General features: G+C 51.2%; 2 protein-coding genes across 2 annotated transcripts; one reads left to right on the top strand and one right to left on the bottom strand.

Moving 5' to 3' along the window:
- The first annotated feature begins 9,084 nt into the window (after window positions 1-9,084).
- Window positions 9,085-21,174, top strand: TMPRSS9 (transmembrane serine protease 9). Its single transcript, XM_031557094.1, has 19 exons — window positions 9,085-9,227; window positions 10,030-10,157; window positions 10,499-10,566; window positions 10,955-11,133; window positions 11,825-11,866; window positions 12,196-12,309; window positions 13,183-13,354; window positions 13,551-13,825; window positions 13,952-14,088; window positions 14,666-14,978; window positions 15,508-15,679; window positions 16,536-16,807; window positions 17,484-17,620; window positions 18,158-18,515; window positions 18,596-18,712; window positions 18,955-19,126; window positions 19,406-19,671; window positions 20,172-20,308; window positions 20,771-21,174. The coding sequence occupies exons 1-19, from the start codon at window positions 9,110-9,112 to the stop codon at window positions 20,930-20,932; spliced, it is 3,339 nt and encodes a 1,112-aa protein (XP_031412954.1). The 5' UTR covers window positions 9,085-9,109; the 3' UTR covers window positions 20,933-21,174.
- A 958-nt stretch (window positions 21,175-22,132) lies between these two features.
- Window positions 22,133-22,448, bottom strand: TIMM13 (translocase of inner mitochondrial membrane 13). The gene is made up of 2 exons (XM_003213153.3): window positions 22,354-22,448; window positions 22,133-22,280 (listed from the first exon to the last, which is right to left on the bottom strand). The coding sequence occupies exons 1-2, from the start codon at window positions 22,417-22,419 to the stop codon at window positions 22,182-22,184; spliced, it is 165 nt and encodes a 54-aa protein (XP_003213201.1). The 5' UTR covers window positions 22,420-22,448; the 3' UTR covers window positions 22,133-22,181.
- Between the last annotated feature and the right edge of the window lie 6 nt (window positions 22,449-22,454).

Consider the following 22,454-nt stretch of genomic DNA (forward strand, 5'->3'; position numbering starts at 1 on the left):
CACGGCCGGGCAAACGCGGCGGCGGCGGTCGGAGCAGCACCGCAGGTGAGTCCGTGGCGTCCGAGGGCCTCTGCCTTCCCTCGCGGGTGCCGTCCCCTCTCGAGGCGCGGCGCTGCCCGGTCCCGGTGCTGTCTGGTTTTGGTGATGCCCGGTGCTGGTTCTTCCCAGTTCTGGTATGCTGCCCGGCCCTGGTGCTGCCCGGTTCTTGTATTCCTGCCTGGCCTTGGTACTCCTGCCAAGCCCTGGTACTGCCCGATTCTGGTGCTGTTTGGTTCTGGCATTGCTTGGCACTGGTACTGTCTGATCCCGGTACTGCTGCCTGGTTCTGGTACTGCCCAGTTCTGGTACTGCCTGATCCTGGCTGCTGCCAGGTCCTGGGTCTGCCTGGTCCTGGTGCTGCTGCACCAGCCTTGGTACTGCTTGGTTCTGGTACTGACCAGTTCTGGTACTGCCTGGTTTTGGTGCCACCTGGCCATGGTACTACCCAGTCCTGGTAGTGTCTGGTTCTGGTATTGCTGCCTGGCTTTGGTACTCCTCCCCAGCCCTGGTGCTGCCCTGTCCTGGTACTCCTGTCCTGGTACTCCTGCCCAGCCGTGATGGTGCTGCTGCCCAGCACTGGGCTCAGGCAGAGCTGGTGCCACTTGTTTCTGTACATCAAACCAGATTAAGAACCAGAGATGCAAGCAACTTCACTGCTTCCTATGTAGCCATTGCTGGCCCAATAGTTTTCCTTATTATGTGATCCTTTTGTGGTTTTAGTGCTATTTTTTGTTTCATTTGACTCTGAAGTGGCACTGTTGAGGTGTGGAACGCTGCAAAAGTAGAACTGTGTTTGTGGAGGAGGGTCAGCCTGTCTGGATACCCATCCGAAGGAACAGAACTGTCTGTGGAAATGTGCTCAGCACTGAATCTCTGCGGGTTTGACACTTTTTTGCCAGTGGCCCTCCAAGGTCCTCCAAGGTGGTATTTATCTCCTGGTGCAGCAGAGTGCTGCTCTGCTTGCCTCTGCAGTCAGTGTGGGGCAGTGCATGTTGGAAGCGCAGTGAGTTAAGCTGCTGAGTTTCTCTTGCCCATTCATCAGCTGAGAAGTATCACATTATATAGCGCTCCTATTGTGAGAAGGACAAAAATGGAACTTCCTTGCTTACTGGATACTCCCAGAGCAAATTTAGTATTTACTATCTGCGCCGTGTGGTCACAGGAAGGCAGCCTTTATTTCACCCTCTGACACATAGCTGGAAGTTCAAAAAGAGATTGCGGGTCCAGATCTGCCCGGTGCTCTCTCACCATGGGGGGAGCTCAGGGCTGAGCGTCCCTGCAGTGGAAATGCTGTTAGAGCCTTTGTTAGCAGGATAATGGGAGAGCTGCGCTGCTTAGCCTGTCATGAGCTGAGTCGCAGAACTGGCAGGCAGGAAGAGGATCTTCTTACTTGTAAATTGAGAGACATTTGTAGTCCGAAAGGGACAATAAACAAGGCCCGCACTGCGTTTGCTGAGAGTGGCTGAACCAGATGCACCTCCAAAGGGATGCTGCAAGGAAGCAGAGTGCAGGAGCATTACTAATCCTGCTTTGAATCATATGAACGGTGCACCCCGAGGTTTGTTAGCAGGATGCTCACAGTACGCAGTCAGTCAGTACTGGGGCGTTTTGCTGATTTACATGAGCAGAAAAGAGGTTTCTCAGCTCGGGTCTTACTGCCTCCTGGGGGATAGAGGGCATTTCATCTGGCAGGAGGCATGGCTGGACTCCCAGCTGCAGCACAGCCCCCTGAAGGAGAGATGGGGGGACATACCCAGCTCTGCATGTGCATGTTGCAGAAGTTGGAGGTGGGGTAAAGCAAAAGGCTGAAGCACAGCAGTTACTCGGTTCAGGAAACAGCTTTGGTGGCAGAGATGCTCGTGCCACGTGAAACACAAAGGCCAGGTCTGCCAGAGCCAGCTTGGCTGTGTCCACAACATGTGGACGTTCTGTCTTAGCTCATTAAGTGCTTCTCCACCTGGAGTGCTACCAAGCAGCTCTGTTGTTTCTCTGTGTTCTACCCGCTGTCTCCTCTCCACTGCTCCAGCTCGTGGTTTGCTGGTGTGATTTGTTCTTTTGGCAGCAGTGATTTGGAACACTGAACTCACCCAGTGCAGTTTGATTTTCCCTTTTATGTTTTCTCCTTCCAAAGAGAGGTGGTTCTGCTTCCACAACAAAATACCACAAGTCTTACCACAGTGATAAATCATCGATCCTTTGCTCACCCTTCACCAAATGCTCACTCCTTCCCAAGGCTGCAGGTGGATTTGTTGCTGAGCTTGTTGTCCCCTAGTCAAGTCACATATTTCTCATACCAAAGGCTCTGTCTGGGGGGCAAAGCCTTGGACCATGAGGCAGTGTGACAACCTGAGATCTCAGCAGTGCTCAGTATTGCTGTGCTGAGATCTCAGGCTACTCTGTGATAGTCCCAACCTACTGGGGATAATGCCAGGTAATGTTTTATTACCTTCTTCAAAAGATTGGAGCACACTGGCTTTTTTTTTATAACTGTAGTGTTAGAATAAAATATCCAAATATGCAACGCAAAGACTCCAGTCTGGACCTTGTCATCCAGGGACATCAGATTGGATATGAGGAAAAATTTCTTCTCCAGAAGAATGGTTCGGTGCTGGGATGGGCTGCCCAGGGAGTGATGGAGTGACCATTCCTGGAGGTGTTCAAGGAGCGTGTAGATGTGGTACTGAGGGACATGGGTTAGTCAGGATATGTTGGTGGTAGGTGGATGGTTGGACTGGGTGATCTCGGAGGTCTTTTCCAACCTTGGTGACTCTATGATTCTATGATAAGGGTTTTCTAGCATTCATTATCTGCTGCAGACTGAATTAAATTGATTGCTGAAGACACATTTGGCTGTTCCTTCCCTGTGCTTCTTTCCTTCCTCCTTTTCAAGGCGAGAGGCTTGGCTCCCCTTGTGATGCTGCTCAGGGATGCTCTCTGGTAGACAGCAACAGAGAAAGATGGGGAGCAGGAGGGAGCTTGGTGCAAAGCAGTGTGAGATACGTGAGTGAGCATTCCTGTTTTGAAGGGGGGAGACTAAGTGTAGAGTGGAGAGGACTGGGAAGATGGGAGGAAAGACCTGAAGAGGTGGGTGAAAGGCAGCAGCAGCGACCAAAGAGACATCAGTCCCTGTGGCAGAGATAGCCATCAGCACAATGGAAGGTCACCATCACGTTTCCACCTCAGGTGCTTTCATATTTTGCAAGAGCTGGCATTAGTGAGTTTGACCAAGAGAAGGAATTCTGTCTAACTGCTCACAGTCTATATTCTGACAAAAATCCGTAATGTGAGTTTTCTTCTGAACATTCCCACCACAGACTCATGATCCTCCGAGAGTTAATGCCCTTCTGCCCCTCAGCAACAAGATTTGCTTGTTGCTGATCTGTTTTTATGCAGAGATGTGGAACACATAGCTCCTTGCTTCTCCTCTCCTTACTGTATTTATAGATGATCCTTATCTTGTGGCAGTGAGAAATGTCCACCCTCTGCTATGCTCTTGCAGTATGGACCTACTGTTAACAAGTCATCATCATCTCATCTTTTTATCTCTTCTGGCTTAAACTGTTGATAGGGAATACAGGTTACTAGAACTGTATATACTATGATATATACTACTCACCTTTGTTCATTAGTGCTTTCCCACTTATTGGAAAAATATTCTACCAAAAGCATAAGTTAAACCTTGAGGGGGGAAAAAAAGCATGCAATAATTAACAATAACAAGTTCAGATGTCAGAGAAACAACCAGCAACCTTTCCTTCTGTTTGGACAAAGAGATTTTTGACATATCTGCTTTTACTCAATGTCTTTCCTCGTATGCTGTGCCAGCCCCACTTTCAGATAAGGAATTACCTACAGGAGCACCACTGCTGCACTTCTTCCCTCCCCATAGGCCTTCCAAAGTATGACTGAATCATACAAAGATTCAGGACAGAGATATGGAATAATTATTACAAAATCAGAGAGACATTGAATCAACAAGGACACCATACACAAGAGAAAAGCCCCCCTTGTCTCCCTTCTGATTCAGCAGTAGCTTCTTCTGTAGTTTAGTTTCAGCCAAGGGACAAACTGACAAGCTTCTTTTCAACATCCTTGCTTGCCTCTTCCCCATCGTCAGAGGTGATAGAGGTGCACTGGAGTCCTCACACAGCTCTGTGTGTCCGTGATTTCTCGAGGAGGCACAACATAGAAGGACACATGTGAGTGAGCACGGCACTGGAGCAGCCAGGTAGAAAGGCAGATGCCATGGTATCACACATCTCATGTAGTCTTTTTCTGAGATTTTGTCCATCCCACTAAGATGTACTGCAAGAATTTTTGCCAACAGTTAATTTGGGAGAGCTGAGTAACATCTGTCTTTAATTGCCACAGACAATTAATACTCTTAGGGAGCATGAGTACTAGAATGCCTGCAGCCCTACCTTGATAGCTATGGACTGGTCCATGAAAGGCAGAAGCACAGATGGAGAACTCATGTGCCAAAATGAGCCAACCCTTCGATTATCATTCCCCCAGGCCATATAAATGTGGGTGATGCTGCTGCTGTTCTTACGCTAACATCAAGCACTGGAACGGGCTGGGCTGCCCAGGGAGGTGTGCAAGAAATGTGGACATGTGGACGTGGCACTGAGGGATGGTTTCATGATGAGGTTTGGTAGCTCAGGTTGATGGTTGGAATTAATGATCTTTAAGGTCTTTTCCACCCTAGCTGACTGCATGCTTCCAAACCAAGGGCCAAAGTGGATGTGTGGTCTCGTTGGCTACACACTAATTCTACTCAGTTGATCTCTGCCCAAGGAGCAGAATGTGTCCAGCATCACAGCCTAGGGTGAAGAGAGGTGGATTTGGGGAGATTCGTTCTTGCTGAGTTAGTCAGCACACATGGAGCATCACCAGGGAGACTGTGCTGGGAAAAGCTGCAGCCAGGTCAGTCCGGTCCCTCATCACCCACCAGCACTCCACCCACTGTTCTGTGATGTTCAGCTTCCATCCTCCAGGAGCTGCATGGTCATTCACAGCACCCATGTGGAGTCAAAGGCTGCAGGTAGGAAGGGCATAAAATTCTTTGCATTTTCATTTCACTAGTAGTTATCTTTCAACTCACACCGCTTGCTGAGAAGAAAATAAGCTTGCCTTGTGCTAAAAGGGAGAGCAAAGAATACGTTTTTATTGTTCTGCTAAGCATCTCTGATGCCACTGCCCTACCTTTGAAGGCCACTGGTGATCTCTCTTGCTCTGGTCAGCATATCTGGATTGCGTTTTTGAGCTTCCACATTCAGCATACTGCAAGGCAGGCAGTGACTCCAAAGGCTATTGAAGGAGCAGAGAAGGGACTGCTCATCTGTATGCATTTAGGTCACAGGGACCACTGGAAAAAATGTCTCTTACCTGTCTCCTCTTAGCGAGAGCTGAATTATCAAATGGAGATATTGTTAACGAAACACAGGGCCCAAAGCACATATCTCTGCCAGGCTCTGTTACAGCTGAAAACAAATATTTGGAGGTCTGTTAGAAAAAAAAAAAGAGGCAACTTGGATAGACTCCCTTCCTCTCCCCTTTCTCTGTCTCTTGCCTCACAAAGAAGTGGCCTTTTAAAATCTCTTATCTGGAAGCTTCAGTTTAAAGAGCCGCTGATGCCTCTTGGAAAACACTGAAAAGCGCTTCAGAAACAGTTCTGCTGCTCCCTGTGTCCTGCCTGCCTTTCCCCCCTCTTTTTTTCTTTCATTTTGAGATAGATTTACATTAGAAAAGGCTGCTCCTTAGCAGCTTCCTGGTCTCAGTCTGATTCACAGCAGCCGTGATGCCTCCTGTTGCAGCACTCAGGCTGGACCATGCACAGCATCTCCTGGACCAATAGGGAATGGCTCATGCCGAGCTGGGTGAGCCTTCCTTGGCATGCCGGAATGTGGGAGTGAGGAGGGGGGAAAAGTCCTTGAAGTTGTCAGAATTTGCCTTAACAAGCCTTTCTGAGCATCTGGCATTTCCTAGAAGCCAGAGGTCGTGTCCTTAAAAGACAAAGCAAAACACAACAAACAACCACCACCAAAAGAACTGCTCCAAAGCCAACAAACTTTAGGAGGGAAGACCAACCTTCCTTGTATTTCCAAGACTTCCATGTATTTCAACTGTCTCAACCCAAATTGTCCTGGACTTCATGTGCCAGTCTGCAGGGAAGGGATGTGTGTCTTCTTCCTCTCCCTGGGTAAGGGAAGATACCCAAGGCTGATTCATTCAGTGCTTGTTGCTGATGACCAACTGTAGGCTGAATGCTGACAGAAGGTGGTAACTGCCCTCCGTTCGGCAGTTCTGTGATCACATTTGGGCAGCCTTACACTGAGCACCTTCAGTGCACGAATGGCATTGATGGTGACTGATGTAAGTAAAAGAAACGTGCGCATTGCTGGCTTTGGAGAGCTGCTCTGAGGTTCTTCATCAGGAGAAGCAGCAGTCCACCTGGAAGACTATTGAGATACGTATAATCTCTTTCTTCACCAGTTTTGAAACTCTTCCTTCCTTGGTCACTCTGCGAGGACGTTATACATCAGGAATGGGCAAACAGCAGTTATTTACGAGTTACTGCACACTTATAGCTCTCACTATGAGGATAAGTGTGACTGACCATCACCCTCAGTGCCATATCCCCCCGTGACAGCCTCTGCTTGCTGGGCAGGTGAGAGACGCAGGAAGGTCCCTCTTTTCTCTTTGTATCCGATGGTTGTTGATACTGCTGTGCTGCGAGACGATCAGCAACCAGCAGATCATGACAGATGGAAACAAGTGCAGTGAGTACAAATCTAACAGCAAGAAGCAAAGGGGTAACAGTAACCAGAGCATGCCAAGCTCTAATGAATGGGACAGGGCAATGATAGTACTGAAGTGATGGTGGCGTTCAGTTAAAAATGAGATGGTGATGTGATGAAGAGGTGGGGATGGATATTTGTGTCCAGGCTAGGCGTGAGAGGAGAGGGGAATACTGTCCATTCATAGTGGGGTTGTGATGGTTGGTAACATATTGGGTGTGATATTCCTGGCAGGTATCAGCAGTTCCTGACCAAGGAGAGATGGTGATCTGTAGTCAGTGGGTGGAGATGGGCAGAAGAGGTGGAGAGAGAATTCCAGCAGTGAGGGGAGCAGTAGGTGGAGGGGAAATGTGTCCTGGTTGATAGCTGTCATTATCACCCAAGAACCAAGATATGAACTCATGCTAAAGGAATACAAGGAAATTGCAATGAATCCAGATTTGAGGAATAAGTAAGGGTAATTAATACATTATTGGCTCAAAGAGAAGCAGAGAGTGGGATGGAGAAAGCTTTGAGCCATGTCAGGGACCTGGCTTTGCCTCCCCTTCTCAAAAAAACAGAAAATATTATTCTTGAGCTCAAGCTTTTCTTGTAAACTGTGGGATCCCAGAACTGGTGGTTGCCTTGCAGCAGGGCAGCAGCTCCTGGCCTGCGGAAAGCGGGTCTCTACCAAAAACATCCTATCCTCCACCTCTTCCCTAACAGCCTAGCGGGTTTCCCTGTTGCCAACCAGGAACAAAATGCAGGGAAACATTTCTCCATCACTGCCCATCATTCCTACCCTTGGCTGTGTTCATTTATGTCAGCAGGTATTTCATGAATATTTCATCGAGTTTTGGACTCTTCTCCAGTTTCTCTTTCCTTCCAAATGCATCTGTGTAGGTAAGACCTCCCACATCCCACTTCCATGCTGCCCTGTGCAACACTTCATACTTCTGTGAATCCTCCAGTGTTCTTGGCATTGCATCAGTTTCTCTCTGCTCTTGTCAGTGATCTGCATTAAAGCAACAAAGACACCTCCAGGGACACGCAGCAACATCTCCTTCCCACCTGAATGTGCTCCAAGATTCCCAGTATCTATAAGCAGTTCCCTAATTGTGTTCCATCAGGGAGGGCTGGGCTGGGCTCAATTGGGACACACTGCTGCCCCAGAACTGACAGTCCTCATCCTTGCCTAGGACCATTTCCTAGCACTTCTCTCTCACCAGTTCCCAAACAGAGGAATGTTTCCCACAGGTGGCTGTATGTCCCACAGCTGCTGGCAGGACATAGCTCTCTGCGTTGCAAGGCAGGCCCTGTTTGTGACCTCCAGCGTTGCTGGAAGGTCCCGAGAGCAAAAGCTGATGGTGCATGTGCCGGGGCAGTCACACACCTTAGAATAGCTGAAAGAGCAAAGTCAGCCTCCACCCAGGAAAAAAAAAACAGCCACAGGCTTGGCCAGACCACCTACCTGTGCAGCTCCCTTGTGATGCTGTCACTCAGCCCGAGCTCTCCTTGCAGACTTGCAACCCAAGCATTTCATATATGTTTTTCCTGCACTCCTAATTGCTCATTCTTGGGCCAGTGGAGAGGCAAGATTCTGCAGGGCTTTCTCCTGTTGTTTATGGATTCATTGCAATCCAGGAAATCAGAGCTCAAACTCAGTGCTGACATTTTGCGACTGTACTTCTAGCAAAAGCACATCATTCAGTTAAGGCTGAGCTGAGCTTGCTTTGCTGTTATGATACTTAGAAGAGTTCTGGACATTTCAGTGATAAGAATGCCTCTGCAGATTGAGCAGCTATGGGGCTTCAGGACTGGGATACACACACTCTCCAAACTACCTGTGGAGCTAATACTTTCCCCAGCAGGACAGAAGAGCACAGGGGAGGAAACAACCTTCCTTCCCTGGATGCAGGGCTGTCAGTTATCCCTGCATGAATATGGCAACTGCTCTGCATTCTGATAGCATTGTGAGAAATTCATATGGCTGCTGCTTCCAGGCATATCTCTTGCTATGACCTGTCATCCCCATTCATCCTGGCACTGTAGGAGCTAGGACCATGAAACCCTGCTGCTAAATCAGGGCTGGGGACTGCCTGCTGAATTAAAACGTGATGGCAGCCTGAGGCATGGCTGGGATGCAGCACATCCAGTCCTTTTACCTCCTGTGCTCCTGTACTGGTGGGAGCTCCATGGGTAACCTCAGCTGCTATCTCACATTTCACCCCAAACATGTCATCTTCTTCCTCTTTAATTGCAGAGGTCATCCTCAGAGCTGCTCAGAAGGCATGGACCAAATAAAGCCGGTGCTGGGCAGAAGGGGACCGAGGGCCAGCTGCTGGAAGGTGACCATCATTGCCACTGTAGTGGGCAGTGTGACAGCTCTCTACCTAGGGATCCTGCTGGGTGAGTGCATAGCCAGGCGTGTCCATCTGCTCCAAAAGAATAATGGTCTGCACAGCTCACAGCAACAGTTCCCATACCAGAAACCCTCAAAAGTGTTCTTCTGAGGACAGAATATCACCAGCACTCCCCATTTATTCACCTAAACTGCAGAGGCTGATGTCACCTCTTATTTTGAGTGACTTCCTTACTGTCGCGTGATTTCTTCCCCACTCATCCTTCTCAGTGACTTTCCAAATCTCTAGTTGTTTCCCCAGCCATCTCCTGCCTGATCTCCTTGCAGCCACTGATGGTCCCACGCCAGCATATAACCATCTCTCTGTCTCACCTGCCTCTGGTGCCTCTGGTGTACCATGGCCACATGCCATGTCAGCTCAGCACCCCGCTGTGCCCAGCCTGATCTGCCTGGCAGATCTGATAAGTACATCTCTGCTGCATGGTGCCACTTTCTGAGCTGCTTTGATAACGAGCATACCTTTCCCAGTCTGTTCCTGCAGGGATAGGCCCAGCCAAGGATCGCCTTGCAAGGCTAGGAACTGTTGTTTAAGGCTTGATAGAAATCTACAGTTTTAATGTTCAAATTGACTATTAGTTCAGATTTCTCCTCTTGTACATGTGTGGGTTACCCTGCATGGCCACATGGCACCTCCAAGGCACTGCAGGAACAGATAAGCTACTGAAACTAGGGAGGCCTTAATGGCACGAGGTAACCCATGTTCCAAAGCAGAGGAGGGCTGAGCCCAGCCGCAGCCCAGACCTCTGTGAGCCATTTGTGCCTCTGACAGACACCTTCCCTCTCTGGCAGCCTGTCATCCCACAGCAGAGACCAGCTTTGAGCACACTGTGGAGCTGCGAGGGATCACCTTCAACAGCAGCTTGCAGGCAGAGAACTCAGACTATTACCGGGTGCTGACGCCCGCCCTCGAGAGGCTGGTGAGTTGAGCAGCTCTGCACCCCACACTCGGGGCAGGGGCTGCTGGGTATCATGGGCCCAATTCCTGCTGAGGAAAGCCTGCAGTGGTTCCCTGAGGTCCAGCTCAGCAGAATGTGGAGAAAAAGCCAAGAGTGGGGGGAACGCGAGCATCTCTTAATCATCAGGGTGGGAGCAGGGTGACACGTGCTGAGATGAGCTGGAATCAGGTGCTCCTGCTGCCTGCAGAGATGAGAAGATGCTCCAGTTAGCTCCGGCTCCCTGAAAATTCTGGACCAGTCAGCCCCACCTCCCTGGGGTTTTCTGTCCGGTGAGAGTGTGACCATCCTTCTTTGCTTTGCAGTTTCTGTCCAGTTTCCAGGACTCCCAGCTGGACTGGAGCTGCACTGGTTGCACCATCCTGGACTACAGGTGAGCGTTCTCAGGGTGTTCTGATGAGCTCCACTATGAAACACACGGCTGTGCTCTTATTCTAAACTAGCAAAGAGAGAAACAGCTTTTAAGTTGAGGCTGGAGTTTTTTGGAGGGGAGGAGGGATTGCAATGATGTTATGCCTTCTTTAATTTGGAAACGTAGTCAGAAAAGCAAAGGGAAATGGCATGTTCAACCAAAGCTGAACTCTGGGGCAAAGAAGAAAATGCAAATGAGTGTTTTGATCCAGAGCAAACCTTCAGGGACACCTGAGCCTGAAATTAAGCATTAGTTTTGTTTCCCTCATACTCCCATACGATGGAAGCCTAAGAAGCTGTCCGTTCTACCACTGATGGAGCCAAATGTGCTCAGGAATTCTGTCTTCCAGCAGGAGTGGGAACTCGAGTGTCATTGTCCGTTTCCGCCTGCGCTTCGCCCCGCAGGACTCCCAGCCCCTCAGCTCTGCCACGGAGGAGGACGCACTCCGACATGGGCTGGCGGCTGCGCTGCAGGAGCAGGGCCTCTCCCTGGCCGCCTTCGGGACGATATCCTCAGCTTCTCTTACAGGTGTGCTCCTCATGTAACCATTGGGCAGGCAGAGCAAGGCAGCCTGGGCTGCTGGCAGCACCGCTCGCACCAGAAAAACCATCAGGCGGGGTCTCAAACAGCCGTATTGGCTCAGGGCTGGACACCCAGTGGAGGCTTCGTGCCCAGCAGCAGTGTAAATTATTCCTTGAAACCATCCGACTAGAAATTCTCCTTTGCTAACTGCAGTGATGTGTGATCGTTGGCCTTTGAAAAGAAATGTGCCTGGGAAATGTGAAGCTGCGGGCTCCCCTGCAGTCCCCTCTGCATTCACTGCAGTGATGGGAGCAGTCCAAATGGAACGGCTCTTTGCAGCTTCCACCTTGGAAGCTTTTCCTGGGATGCAGCTTGCTGCCACAGCTGCTGGGAGTTGTTCCCTACAGCCATCACCCCAAAACCCTGCAGGGCTGTAGAGAACTCCTTCCTCCCCATGCCCTGTGCCCATGCTGGAGCAAAGCGGAGAAGGGCTGCAGGAGGTGAACGGGGCTGGGAGCTTATTGCAGAAGCTCCTGCAGATCATGGGATGGGGAAAGTGATGGCCAGGCAGGCTGGAGGTGAAGCAGAGCCTCTGCCAGCACTGCCTGGGAGCAGTAGTAATGAGAGTACACAGCTCCTGTGCCCTCCACTGGAGACCTCCTTGCTGAGCCCCACTTCTTCAATTCTGTTGTTACAGCTCCCAGTGATGTTTCTCCATACAGACCAGGACTGAAAGCAGGTAAGAGCCGGGCAGCAGGAAGAGCTGTGTGCCTTTCTGAGCGAGTGCTCATCAGTGCAGCAATGTGTCCCAGTTCCCCTTCAGCCTCCTCCTCTCCAGCACTCTGCCTGCAGATACAGAATGTGTTTGCGCCCCATTTTATTCACCACACAGTGACCCAGGGCTGTGCTCCCCTGCTCCCTATGGAAGTTCAGCAAGAGCTGCAGCTCAGCTGCTGGTTCCATCATCTGGGGACACAGTGATGTGTGTGATTGCCCTTGGTGGGGTTGGGGGACATCTGCTGGGAGGTCTGCAGAAGACACAAGTGACCCGAGCCTTGCTGTCCCCAGGGAGCTGCCCTGGTGACGTGTTCATGTGCCACAACACTCAGTGTGTGTGGAAAGAAAACCCTGAATGTGACGGCCGGAAGGACTGCGCCGACGCCTCTGATGAAAAGGGCTGCGGTGAGTGTCCTGCAGCAAGACTGCTGGGATGGGGGAGGGGCCCCAACCCACCACTGCAGCCTCTGACCAGTAGACTTCTAGCAGTAGGTTACAAGACAGCGCACCTTGTCAGACAAGTTGTCTGCATCAAGAGGTTGCACCCTAGAAATGTGCTAGTCCTATTACCAACAGCAAAGGGACATGACAACGTTGGGGTAGAATGTCATATTCCCATGGGCCAGTGAATCCGATGAGCCCAAAGTGCAGACATTCAGTTGCAGCACCCTAGGAAGCCTGAGCCACAAGGGCATGCCCAGCCCTATCTCCACACACCCAGCAGTGTGGAGCTGAGCTACTTTGTGCCTTCAGGAGCACAACTGAGACCTGGTATGCTCACACACTTCCTTGCCTGAAAGGACTTTGGTAAAGGGAGCACATTCTGCAGGCATCTCCCACAGCCACTGCTGGAGAAAGGGAGCCTCTCCCGTTCCCCTGCACTGCTACTGCTCCCCTGTGCACACCCGGGATGACCTATAGGTGCTGCAGGTCCAGCAACCAGCCCACACCTTCCTGGTCTACAGTGTGCTAGGCAGTCATCTCTGCATAACTATGGACTGCTGGAAGCAGCTCAGCAGTGGCTGAGCTTGTGAAGCTAGAAGAGAGAATTCTCTCTGCATTTCTCTTGCTTGCAGGAGTTTCAGAGAGGACCTTGTGGTGGGTCAGTGCTTTGCACTGCCCTTTTCCAGATCTGCAGGTTAAAATCTGGTCTCTTGTGACATCCCTAGAAATGTTTGGTTCTTGAGTACGGGCACAAGCAGATTTTCCCACCTGCCCCAGGGAGCGCTTTGCCAGGGCACAGCTAGCACAATCCTGATGCTCTCTCATCTCTTTCAGACTGTGGGAGCCGCCCTGCCATGCAGACTGCCAGCAGGATAGTTGGAGGCACAGAGGCATCCAGAGGGGAGTTTCCCTGGCAAGTCAGCCTGCGAGAGAACAACGAGCACTTCTGCGGTGCCGCAATCCTCACAGACAGGTGGCTGGTGTCTGCTGCTCACTGCTTTACTGAGTAAGTCCTGTCTGTGCTAGCTTCCCAAACGCTGTTGAATCTTCTGGCCCAGACCCCCATTGCACCACGCTGCTCCATCACGCATCACGCTGCAAGGAGCCCACGTCCCAGAGCAGACAGCAGGGCATGCAGCAGGTTGCACAGTGCAGCAGGGCAATGCTGCAGGGCTGCACAGTTCCAGTTGTCTCTCTTCCAGGTTCCAGGACCCGGCCATGTGGGCAGCTTACGCAGGGACCACCTCCATCAGCGGTGCAGACAGCAGTGCAGTGAGAATGGGCATCGCCCGGATCATCCCTCACCCCTCCTACAACACCGACACGGCCGACTACGACGTGGCTGTGCTGGAACTGAAGAGACCTGTGACCTTCACTAAGTACATTCAGCCTGTGTGCCTGCCACACGCTGGGCATCACTTCCCTACCAACAAGAAGTGCCTGATATCTGGCTGGGGATACCTCAAGGAGGATTTCTGTAAGCAAATCATGGCATATGGCGAGGGAGGCAGCAGGGAAGGGCATGCAGATAGGGTGGGCTGTCACACAGGATCCCACACCAGGCTCTTTGTACGGAGCTCATGGCTGCATCTCTCCCATTTAGTGGTGAAACCTGAGTTCCTGCAGAAGGCAACGGTAAAGCTGCTGGACCAGGCGCTGTGCTCCAGCCTCTACAGCCATGCCCTCACAGACAGGATGCTGTGTGCTGGTTACCTGGAGGGGAAAATTGACTCCTGCCAGGTGAGCATTGCCCTGGGAAGGTGACACACATCCCCACATGAGGCTTGTCCTTGCTGGTATGCACCAAGTAGCACTTCCAGAAGCAGGATTCAACACCATGCCTGGAGTACCCCACTGTGTTTTGGGACCATGCTTTGGATCCAGCCATGGGTCAGGGACTGCAAAAGAGGAAAAATATGTTCTGTAGTGCTCATGCAGGGCATTGCTGTTAAGGAAATTCTTCAGCTGTTTAACTGCCTTCCTCTGCTTACTGACTTGTAATCACCATAGGACCAAGTTAAAAAAAAACAATCATGAAAAGGTTAGCATGGCCACCCTGGTTTGTGTATCATGCAGTGTCCACCCATCATCTGGCTCTTCAGGGGTGGTTGGGCTTAGCCTTTAAGAGCAGTGGTTTAACAGCTCACTGAACCAGCAGCCGTAGATGTTATGGAGGATGTCCTTGTGCTCTTCTGGCAAGTCAAGGGCATAAGACTTAACAGCAGAGCACGCTAAGAGCAGTGTGGGAGCTGCTTCCCCATCACTCGGCTGAAGCAAATCCATGGAGAAGAGTTCACCACCTGGGCTTCTCTTGCAGGGGGACTCTGGTGGGCCGCTGGTTTGCGAAGAACCATCTGGCAAGTTTTTCCTGGCAGGAATCGTGAGCTGGGGAATTGGATGTGCTGAAGCCAGGCGGCCAGGGGTTTACACACGTGTTACCAAACTGAGAGACTGGATCTTGGATGCTATTTCTCCCTTTCCTACCTCCATAACACGCACTGTTCCACTAATACACTCCAGTACTAACAGTAACGTAGTCACTGCTGAAGAGCTCAACGCCACCACCAGCACAGCAATCCCCACCTCTTCACTGGCTGCCAGCAAACCGGCAACTGCACCCAGACCACAAGGTATGAACACCCAGGGGGTGGTTATGACCTCAGGAAGACGAGTGGCTGGCACATGTGAGTGCAAGGTCTGTTCTTCCACTGAGCTGGAATTCCCATCAGTAGTTGACCCACACGACCATTGTATGGCACTTGCTGCCTGCACAGCTGAGCATCACGGGCTCCTTCACCTGTGCAACCAAATGGGCAGCTGTGTGCCCAGCATTGTCTGATACTGATATTGCATAACTCCTTGATCATTCGCTTCTTTTTGCCACATGGATCTTCCCAGAAGTTCAAAATTGATAGCTGCAACCTAGTAGCAGCCATGCATCATTCCACTTAGGTTCCCTTTGGGAAGGAAGCATGACTTGTCAGCTCCAAGATGTGCACAGCCACAGACCCCATGGTCAGCAGGCATGGGCAGCTGTCCCCACCTTCAGCCCTAACCTGTCCCTACTCAGACAGACTTACTGTTTAGAGAGAGCCAAAGCCTCTGCTCGCTTCTCTTCTGCTAGGAGTACTCATAGGTCATGTTTTGGCTTTCATTCAGAGTGCGGAGGACGACCTGGCCTTTCTAAACCCAACAAGATTGTGGGAGGAACCGATGCTTCCAGAGGGGAGATCCCCTGGCAGGTCAGCCTGCAGGAAGACTCAATGCATTTCTGTGGGGCAACGATCATTGGAGACCGCTGGCTGCTGTCAGCTGCACACTGCTTCAACGAGTGAGTCCGTGCCTGCTGGTGCAGGTACAGATAGGAAAAACTGGCTGTAACGTAGGAAATAAACACATAGTGAGAGTGGTCAGGTACCAAAATGGGCTGCCCAGGGAGGGGGTGGGTCACCATCCTGGGAGGTGTTCAAGAAACGTTCAGATGTTGTACTGGTTCAGTGGGCAGTATTGGTGGACTGGATGATCTCAGAAGTCTTTTCCAACCTTGGTGAGGCTGAGATTCTGTAATCAGCTCTTAGAAAGAATGTGGGCAGTTCATGCCTCCACTGGCGTGACCTATAGATGGCCTAGCACAGAGCATGAGTAGCAAGAGCACAGTACAACAACAGTAAATCCTGAAAGCAAAACAGGTGGGGGGCATCAGTTGGGAGTTCCAGGAGGACCTCGTGTGTTAAACAGCTGGGCAGGAAAACAGAAAGTGAAAGAAGCAGCTCTGCATCATTAAACAATGGACCTTTTCTCTCTATGAAGTGATGAATGTTTGAAGTTCACATGGAGTTAAAAAATGAGAAAACAACTAGAAAAATTCTAATAGAAGCCATCCATCCAGAGATTTTGAGTATAGTATAAGCACCATTTGTATGCTGCTGTAATCCTCAAGACACACATTTTGGGAGGCTGGGAGAGGATTACCACACATTTTCCTGCTCTTCAGCACACATCCACAGGTGCCACTGCAGGAAGCAGAATTCTGGGGACACGTTTGTGTGCTCCGGGCTTTGCTTTGGTAAAGTGAGGCTTCAAATACAAATCCTTTAATGCTGCCTGCAATTTAAACAGCCTGCCAGCTCAGAATTTGGGATGGGTGTATGTGTGCAAGCGTATATATTCAGACTGTGTATTTATAGGACAAATCCAGAAGAGATTGAAGCCTACATGGGAACGACATCACTAAATGGAACTGATGGGAGCGCAGTGAAAGTCAGTGTAACACGAGTGATCCCACATCCTCTCTTCAACCCCATCCTTCTGGACTTTGATGTAGCTGTACTCGAGCTGGCAAGACCCCTTGTCTTCAACAAATACATCCAGCCCATCTGCCTCCCACTCGCTGTGCAGAAGTTTCCTGTTGGCAAGAAATGCATAATTTCTGGGTGGGGAAACCTCCAAGAAGGGAATGGTAAGCAGTGATCTGTTATCAGTTGATTTGCTCTGGAACAGTGACAGATTCATCAGCAAAGCCTGTGTTACTGTGACCCTACATGAATACAGGGTAGAGGAGGTCAGGACCAAGCAGTAAACAAAGTAAGCAAGAAACAGGGCACACCTTAAACTGCAGTTATTTGGGAGCCACCAGCAAACAAGGTAAGGGAGATAGCTTGGCAGGAGCCAGGAGAACCCATCCAGCTCCCCTCAATGGTTCTCTCATATTAATCAAGAGTGGGGCGCTGCCTTGGCAGCACTTGATGCAATAAGCTCAGTGTTGGCCTCGTTGATGAGGCTCAGTCAAAATGATGTTCCAAGCAATGAGAAAGAGTGAGGAACCCAATTCAGGGGGAAGGCCTTAGCGGCCTTCTATGTATGCTACCAGAGAAGCTCTGCTGTCTCTCTACCAGCTGACAAGGAGCCCACCAACTGCCGAGACAACAGAAAATGTCTGCCTGTGCCCAGTGGCCTGTATCCAGGCCCAAATCTGCACTCTGGGGTGAGCCAGGAGCTTCAGGGGCTTCCAGTAGGAGGGCAGTTCATGCGGGATGCAGCTCCTGTCTGGGATGGGAGCTTGCTTTTCTGAAGTGTTGGAAGCAGTTGTAGCTCCTGCTTCACTCTGCTGCACTAATCCCATGGTCTGCACGCAGTCACCATGTCTGAGAGCCTGCAGAAAGCCTCTGTGGGCATCATAGACCAGAAGACCTGCAACTTCCTCTACAACTTCTCCCTCACTGAGCGGATGATCTGCGCTGGTTTCCTGGAGGGGAAGATAGATTCATGCCAGGTAAGCACCTCAGATTTCTCCGCTCCTCTGCAGCTTGCTCCTGCGTTAACAGCCTCAGCATGGCACTGGGAAATATTTACTGAGCTTCTCATGTGTACCTTAGCTTAAAAGCACAGCCTGCTCTCCTGCAATTTTAAAAAAGCAAATGAAAGTCCTTCAAATTAAGCATGACTTAAAGCAGTTCCATCTTGCTGCCCCATCTGGGCTGCCAGCAACCCTGGATGAAGCAGGTTTTCTGTGGCAGCAGTACAAGAAGTGGTTATTGTTTACTCCCCTCCACTTGCAGAAAGGTGCTGTCAGACATTGGCATTCCTGGCAAACATTACTGCATAGTTTTGCAGCCAGGTTGAGCCATCAGCACCAGTTTAAGCCTCTGGGCAGTCACGTCTTGCACATAGTGCATGGGAACAGAGCCCTTCAGGGCTGGAAGGAGAATGAGAGGTTAGCTGACTTCTCCTGGTGTGGCTGAGGAGCACTTCTGTGCACATCTGTACTGGAGACATGGGCTGAGCATCCGTGACCTTGCTTCTTCCCCAGGGAGATTCAGGAGGGCCCTTGGCCTGCGAGGTCACCCCAGGCGTGTTTTATCTGGCTGGCATCGTGAGCTGGGGAATTGGATGTGCCCAGGCTAAGAAACCCGGCGTGTACTCCAGAATTACCAAACTCAATGACTGGATTCTGGATACCATCTCAGAGTTTCCCAGTCCCAGTACAGGCGCTCCTTCCAGTTCAGCCACCACCAGAACTACTGCAGACATCCTCACACTCCATCCCAGTACAACAGCTACAAGTCCCATCAGTGAAAGCACCCTGAGTGAGAAGACTACCACCACCGTGGAAGAAACCTCCACAGCTCTGAAATCCACCGAGCCTGCCAAGCCCACCCATGCTCCAGGTAAAAGTCCAGTACCGGCAAATTCATTGAGACCTCCAGCCCTGGCAGAGAGGCCGCTGAGTTGGGTTGTTGTCTTCCAGTGGTGCCTTGTACCAGCCTCACCTTCAGGTGTTCCAGCAACGTCTGTATTGGAAAAGAAAATCCTGAATGTGATGAAATTGTTGACTGCAGCAATGGCTTTGATGAGAGTAATTGTGGTAAGCATTTCTTTGCAGCCTCCTGCCCAGACTGCCACCAGGAGCTGGCACTCCAGCTCTGCACAACTTGCCATCCAGTGCCATTACTTGAGCTACACGTCCCTTGCTGTGTGACAGCTCGGGTAACGCATCCCCATGTGAGATAACAAATTCCCTGATGTGTTGCACTACAGGGGATAGGGAAGGAATATCCCTTATGCTTATAGTTATTTAAAACCATAGTGCCTCTTCTTCTGTCCCAGACTGCGGCTTAACCACTGCTCTGGCCTTCAGCAAGATCGTGGGTGGGAGCTCTGCAGCTCGAGGAGAATGGCCCTGGCAAGTCAGTCTCTGGCTTCGGCAGAAGGAGCACAAGTGCGGGGCTGTCCTCATTGCCGACAGGTGGCTGCTCTCTGCAGCTCACTGCTTTGATATGTAAGTCTGAGATGGCCCTTGGCCTCCCTCCCATCTGCCTTTCCCTTTCCTCGTGGTCAGGATGCTGTGCCTCACTGGAAGCACACGCTGCCTGTTAGATGAGCCCCTCCAGGTAAGCATGAAGAGGAATGAGCGGAGCAAAGCCTGGGTGCACTGCAGTGTGATGGAGATGGGCTGTGGCCTCACAGTGTGTAGCTGTGGTGCATCCCAGCCCCACAGATGCAGGAGCAGCACTCCATGCTAGCCATGCTAACAGCCAGCTCTGCTGTCTTTCTGCAGTTACAGTGACCCCAAAATGTGGGTGGCCTTTCTAGGAACACCCTTCCTGAACGGCAACGATGGCAAAATGGAGAAAATATTTCGTATCTACAAGCATCCTTTTTACAACGTCTACAGCCTGGACTACGACGTGGCACTGCTGGAGCTGAGTGTGCCTGTCAGGTTCAGCAGCACCATCAAACCCATTTGTCTCCCAGACAACTCACACATCTTCCAGGAGGGAGCCAGGTGCTTCATCACAGGCTGGGGCTCCACCAAGGAAGGAGGTACTGCCTGGCAGGACTCCTTCACACACCCATGATGGCCATGTTAAGTGCCACCCACCCTGCAGGCACTACACTTCCCATCCCACTGCCCCAAATATTCCACATAACCCATACTCTGTAGGGGATACCTCTGTCCCCCACAGGGTGTACCCATCCATCTGGTTACACCTCCCCAGCTTTCTAATGGCAGCCATGGCACTCCCCATCCTTCCAGCTGCTCCAGCCATGCTCCTGCAGCTTTGGGATGGAGTCTGGGACTCTTTGACTCAAGGACTGCTTTGATCCCATTTCTGTTCAGTCGGCTGAACTGCCTGACAAACAATAGCCCAAAAGGACCTTCCTGTGCTTCCTCTGCTGGGGAGGAACCAGGCCTGGGTCACCTTCCCAGTGCAGGTCTCTCCCTCTAGCACATGAGTGAATCTACAGAGACCCTACTCCTACACAAGTTTCTATTTCTTGTGACCTCTGCACCCAGCTAACAGTGATATTTGCCTCCTCAGGCCTCATGACAAAGCATCTGCAAAAAGCAGCAGTGAATGTGATTGGAGATCAGGACTGCAAAAAGTTCTATCCTGTCCAGATCAGCAGCAGGATGGTGTGTGCTGGTTTCCCACAGGGTACCATCGACAGTTGCTCAGTGAGTGTGAGAGCAGCAAATGGTGCTGTGGAATGGAGCAAACTCATGTAAAGTCCCCAGGTCCTCTAGGAAGGCCATGCTCTGCCCCCAGCCCAGCTGTCCATCCCACCACCTCCTCTTCCCATCACCTCATCAGAGTCCATCCCACACATGCTGTGCTCTCTGTGTTCCACCTACCGGGGACAGCTCAGGTAAACACACAGAGCTAACACCAAACAGGACGCCACGAGGGTGCCACAGAGCCCGTGTCACAACCCTGCTGCACCTCTGGAAATGTCTCAGAGTCCCAGTCTCTGTGCATACAAATGCATCACTGAGCAGCCCTCTGGGCTCCAGCGGAGGCAGGCAATGGGACAGCAAATGTTCCTGCAGCCTAGACAACACAATCATCTCCAAGCTGGGGGCTGGGTTGGTTTGGTTGTCTTCTTGGCTTGGTACAGGACCCTTTTCTTCTCTCTGCAGGGTGATGCAGGTGGGCCCCTGGCATGTAAAGAACCCTCAGGACGGTGGTTTCTAGCAGGAATCACAAGCTGGGGCTATGGCTGTGCCAGGCCATACTTCCCTGGAGTCTACACCAAAGTCACGGCAGTGCAAGGCTGGATCGCTCAGAATCTCAAGCTCTGAAGCTGAATTTCACCACTCAGGGAAGGTGATGAATGAGAGGAATAATTACCAGGGGACACACTAACCCCACCACCACTACTGTACACTTTTTGGATGCTGCAAAGGGGTGAAGATGGTCTGCGAGTACTCAGCAAATGCTCGTGTGATGTTACCCACAACAGTCATTGACACTGGGTTATTTGATAACTGCTTTGCTTAGAAAGATGCAATTCTAGACTTTTTTTTTTCTATAAATAAATGAGACCTGTCCCATCTTCAGACGTGGCCAACATCCTGTGCATTAACACCTGGTCTTCCGAGCCAGGGGGGGTGACACAAACACCTGCCAGAAAGTCACAGCATGTAGGTAAGCTCTGTCTGTGCACTGCCATCCCAAAGTCATTCTAGGAGACAAACGGACTTGGTTGCAGCCCTGAGTTATGCCCCTGCGAAGCGTCAGCACCTCACTGCTGGGATGGTGCTGTTGTGCAGTGGATGATGGAAGGCTGTAAGTAAGTGGCTGTTTACATAGGTGGATGGTGATAAGGACAAGGGGGAATGGTTTTAAACTGAGACAGGGAAGGTTTAGGTTAGATATTAGGAGGACGTTTTTCACACAGGGTGGTAAGGCACTGGAACAAGTTGCCCAAGGAGGCTGTGGATGCCCCATCCCTGGAGGCATTCAAGGCCAGGCTGGATGTGGCTCTGGGCAGCTTGGGCTGCTGGTTGGCGACCTGCACACAGCAGGGGGTTGGAACTGGATGAGCACTGTGCTCCTTTTCAACCCAGGCCATTCTATGACTCTATGAAAGGGTACACTACTATTTTTGTTCCTCCATCCAATTCGGTGGCTCTCTGTGTGACCCCAAGAGAAGCTATAGGAGTGAGACACTAGGAATTCAGCCTGCCCAGGCCCTCATTTGCATTAGTCAGCACAGGCTTCTCACCCCCACCACAGCTCTCTCTGTGTAAGGGAAAGAGTGATTACATTATCAAGAACAGAGGCACGGACACACATGGTGCTGTTTGGGTTAAAGCAGAGAGGAGAACTCAATGTACTGTAGTGGCCCAGGTACTCAATAAACCCAGGGGAAGTCCGGCCCCACCACACAGCTGTGGCTGACACGGACCCGCCAGCTCCGTGCCTGCCCATCAAAACAGCGCTGGGTTTCAGGTGCACACAGCGGGAGCTCTCGGCGCAAATAAAAGCCAGAGGAAGCGCAGGGTTCAATGGGGGTTTATTGCAGCCGCCTCCGCGCTCCGTCCCGCGTCACATGTTGGCTCTCTCCCGCTGCAGCCGGGAATTGTAGGCTCGAGAAACCGCGTTCCAGGCGTCCATATAGCGGTCCATGCACATGGCGATGCACTTCTGCGGCACACGGAGCCGTGAGCGGGGGAGCCCGGGAGCGGCCGTCCGCAGTGCCCCGCAGCGCCCCGCTCACCTGCTCCGAGTTGTCCAGGGCTCCGCCGGGCTTCCCGATGCACTTCCGAAAGCATTTATCCGTCATACGCTGTGGAAAGAGCCGTCAGCAGCCCGCCCCCC

Source organism: Meleagris gallopavo, chromosome 30 (assembly GCF_000146605.3).
Source record: "Meleagris gallopavo isolate NT-WF06-2002-E0010 breed Aviagen turkey brand Nicholas breeding stock chromosome 30, Turkey_5.1, whole genome shotgun sequence".
Taxonomy (NCBI): Eukaryota; Metazoa; Chordata; class Aves; order Galliformes; family Phasianidae; genus Meleagris; species Meleagris gallopavo.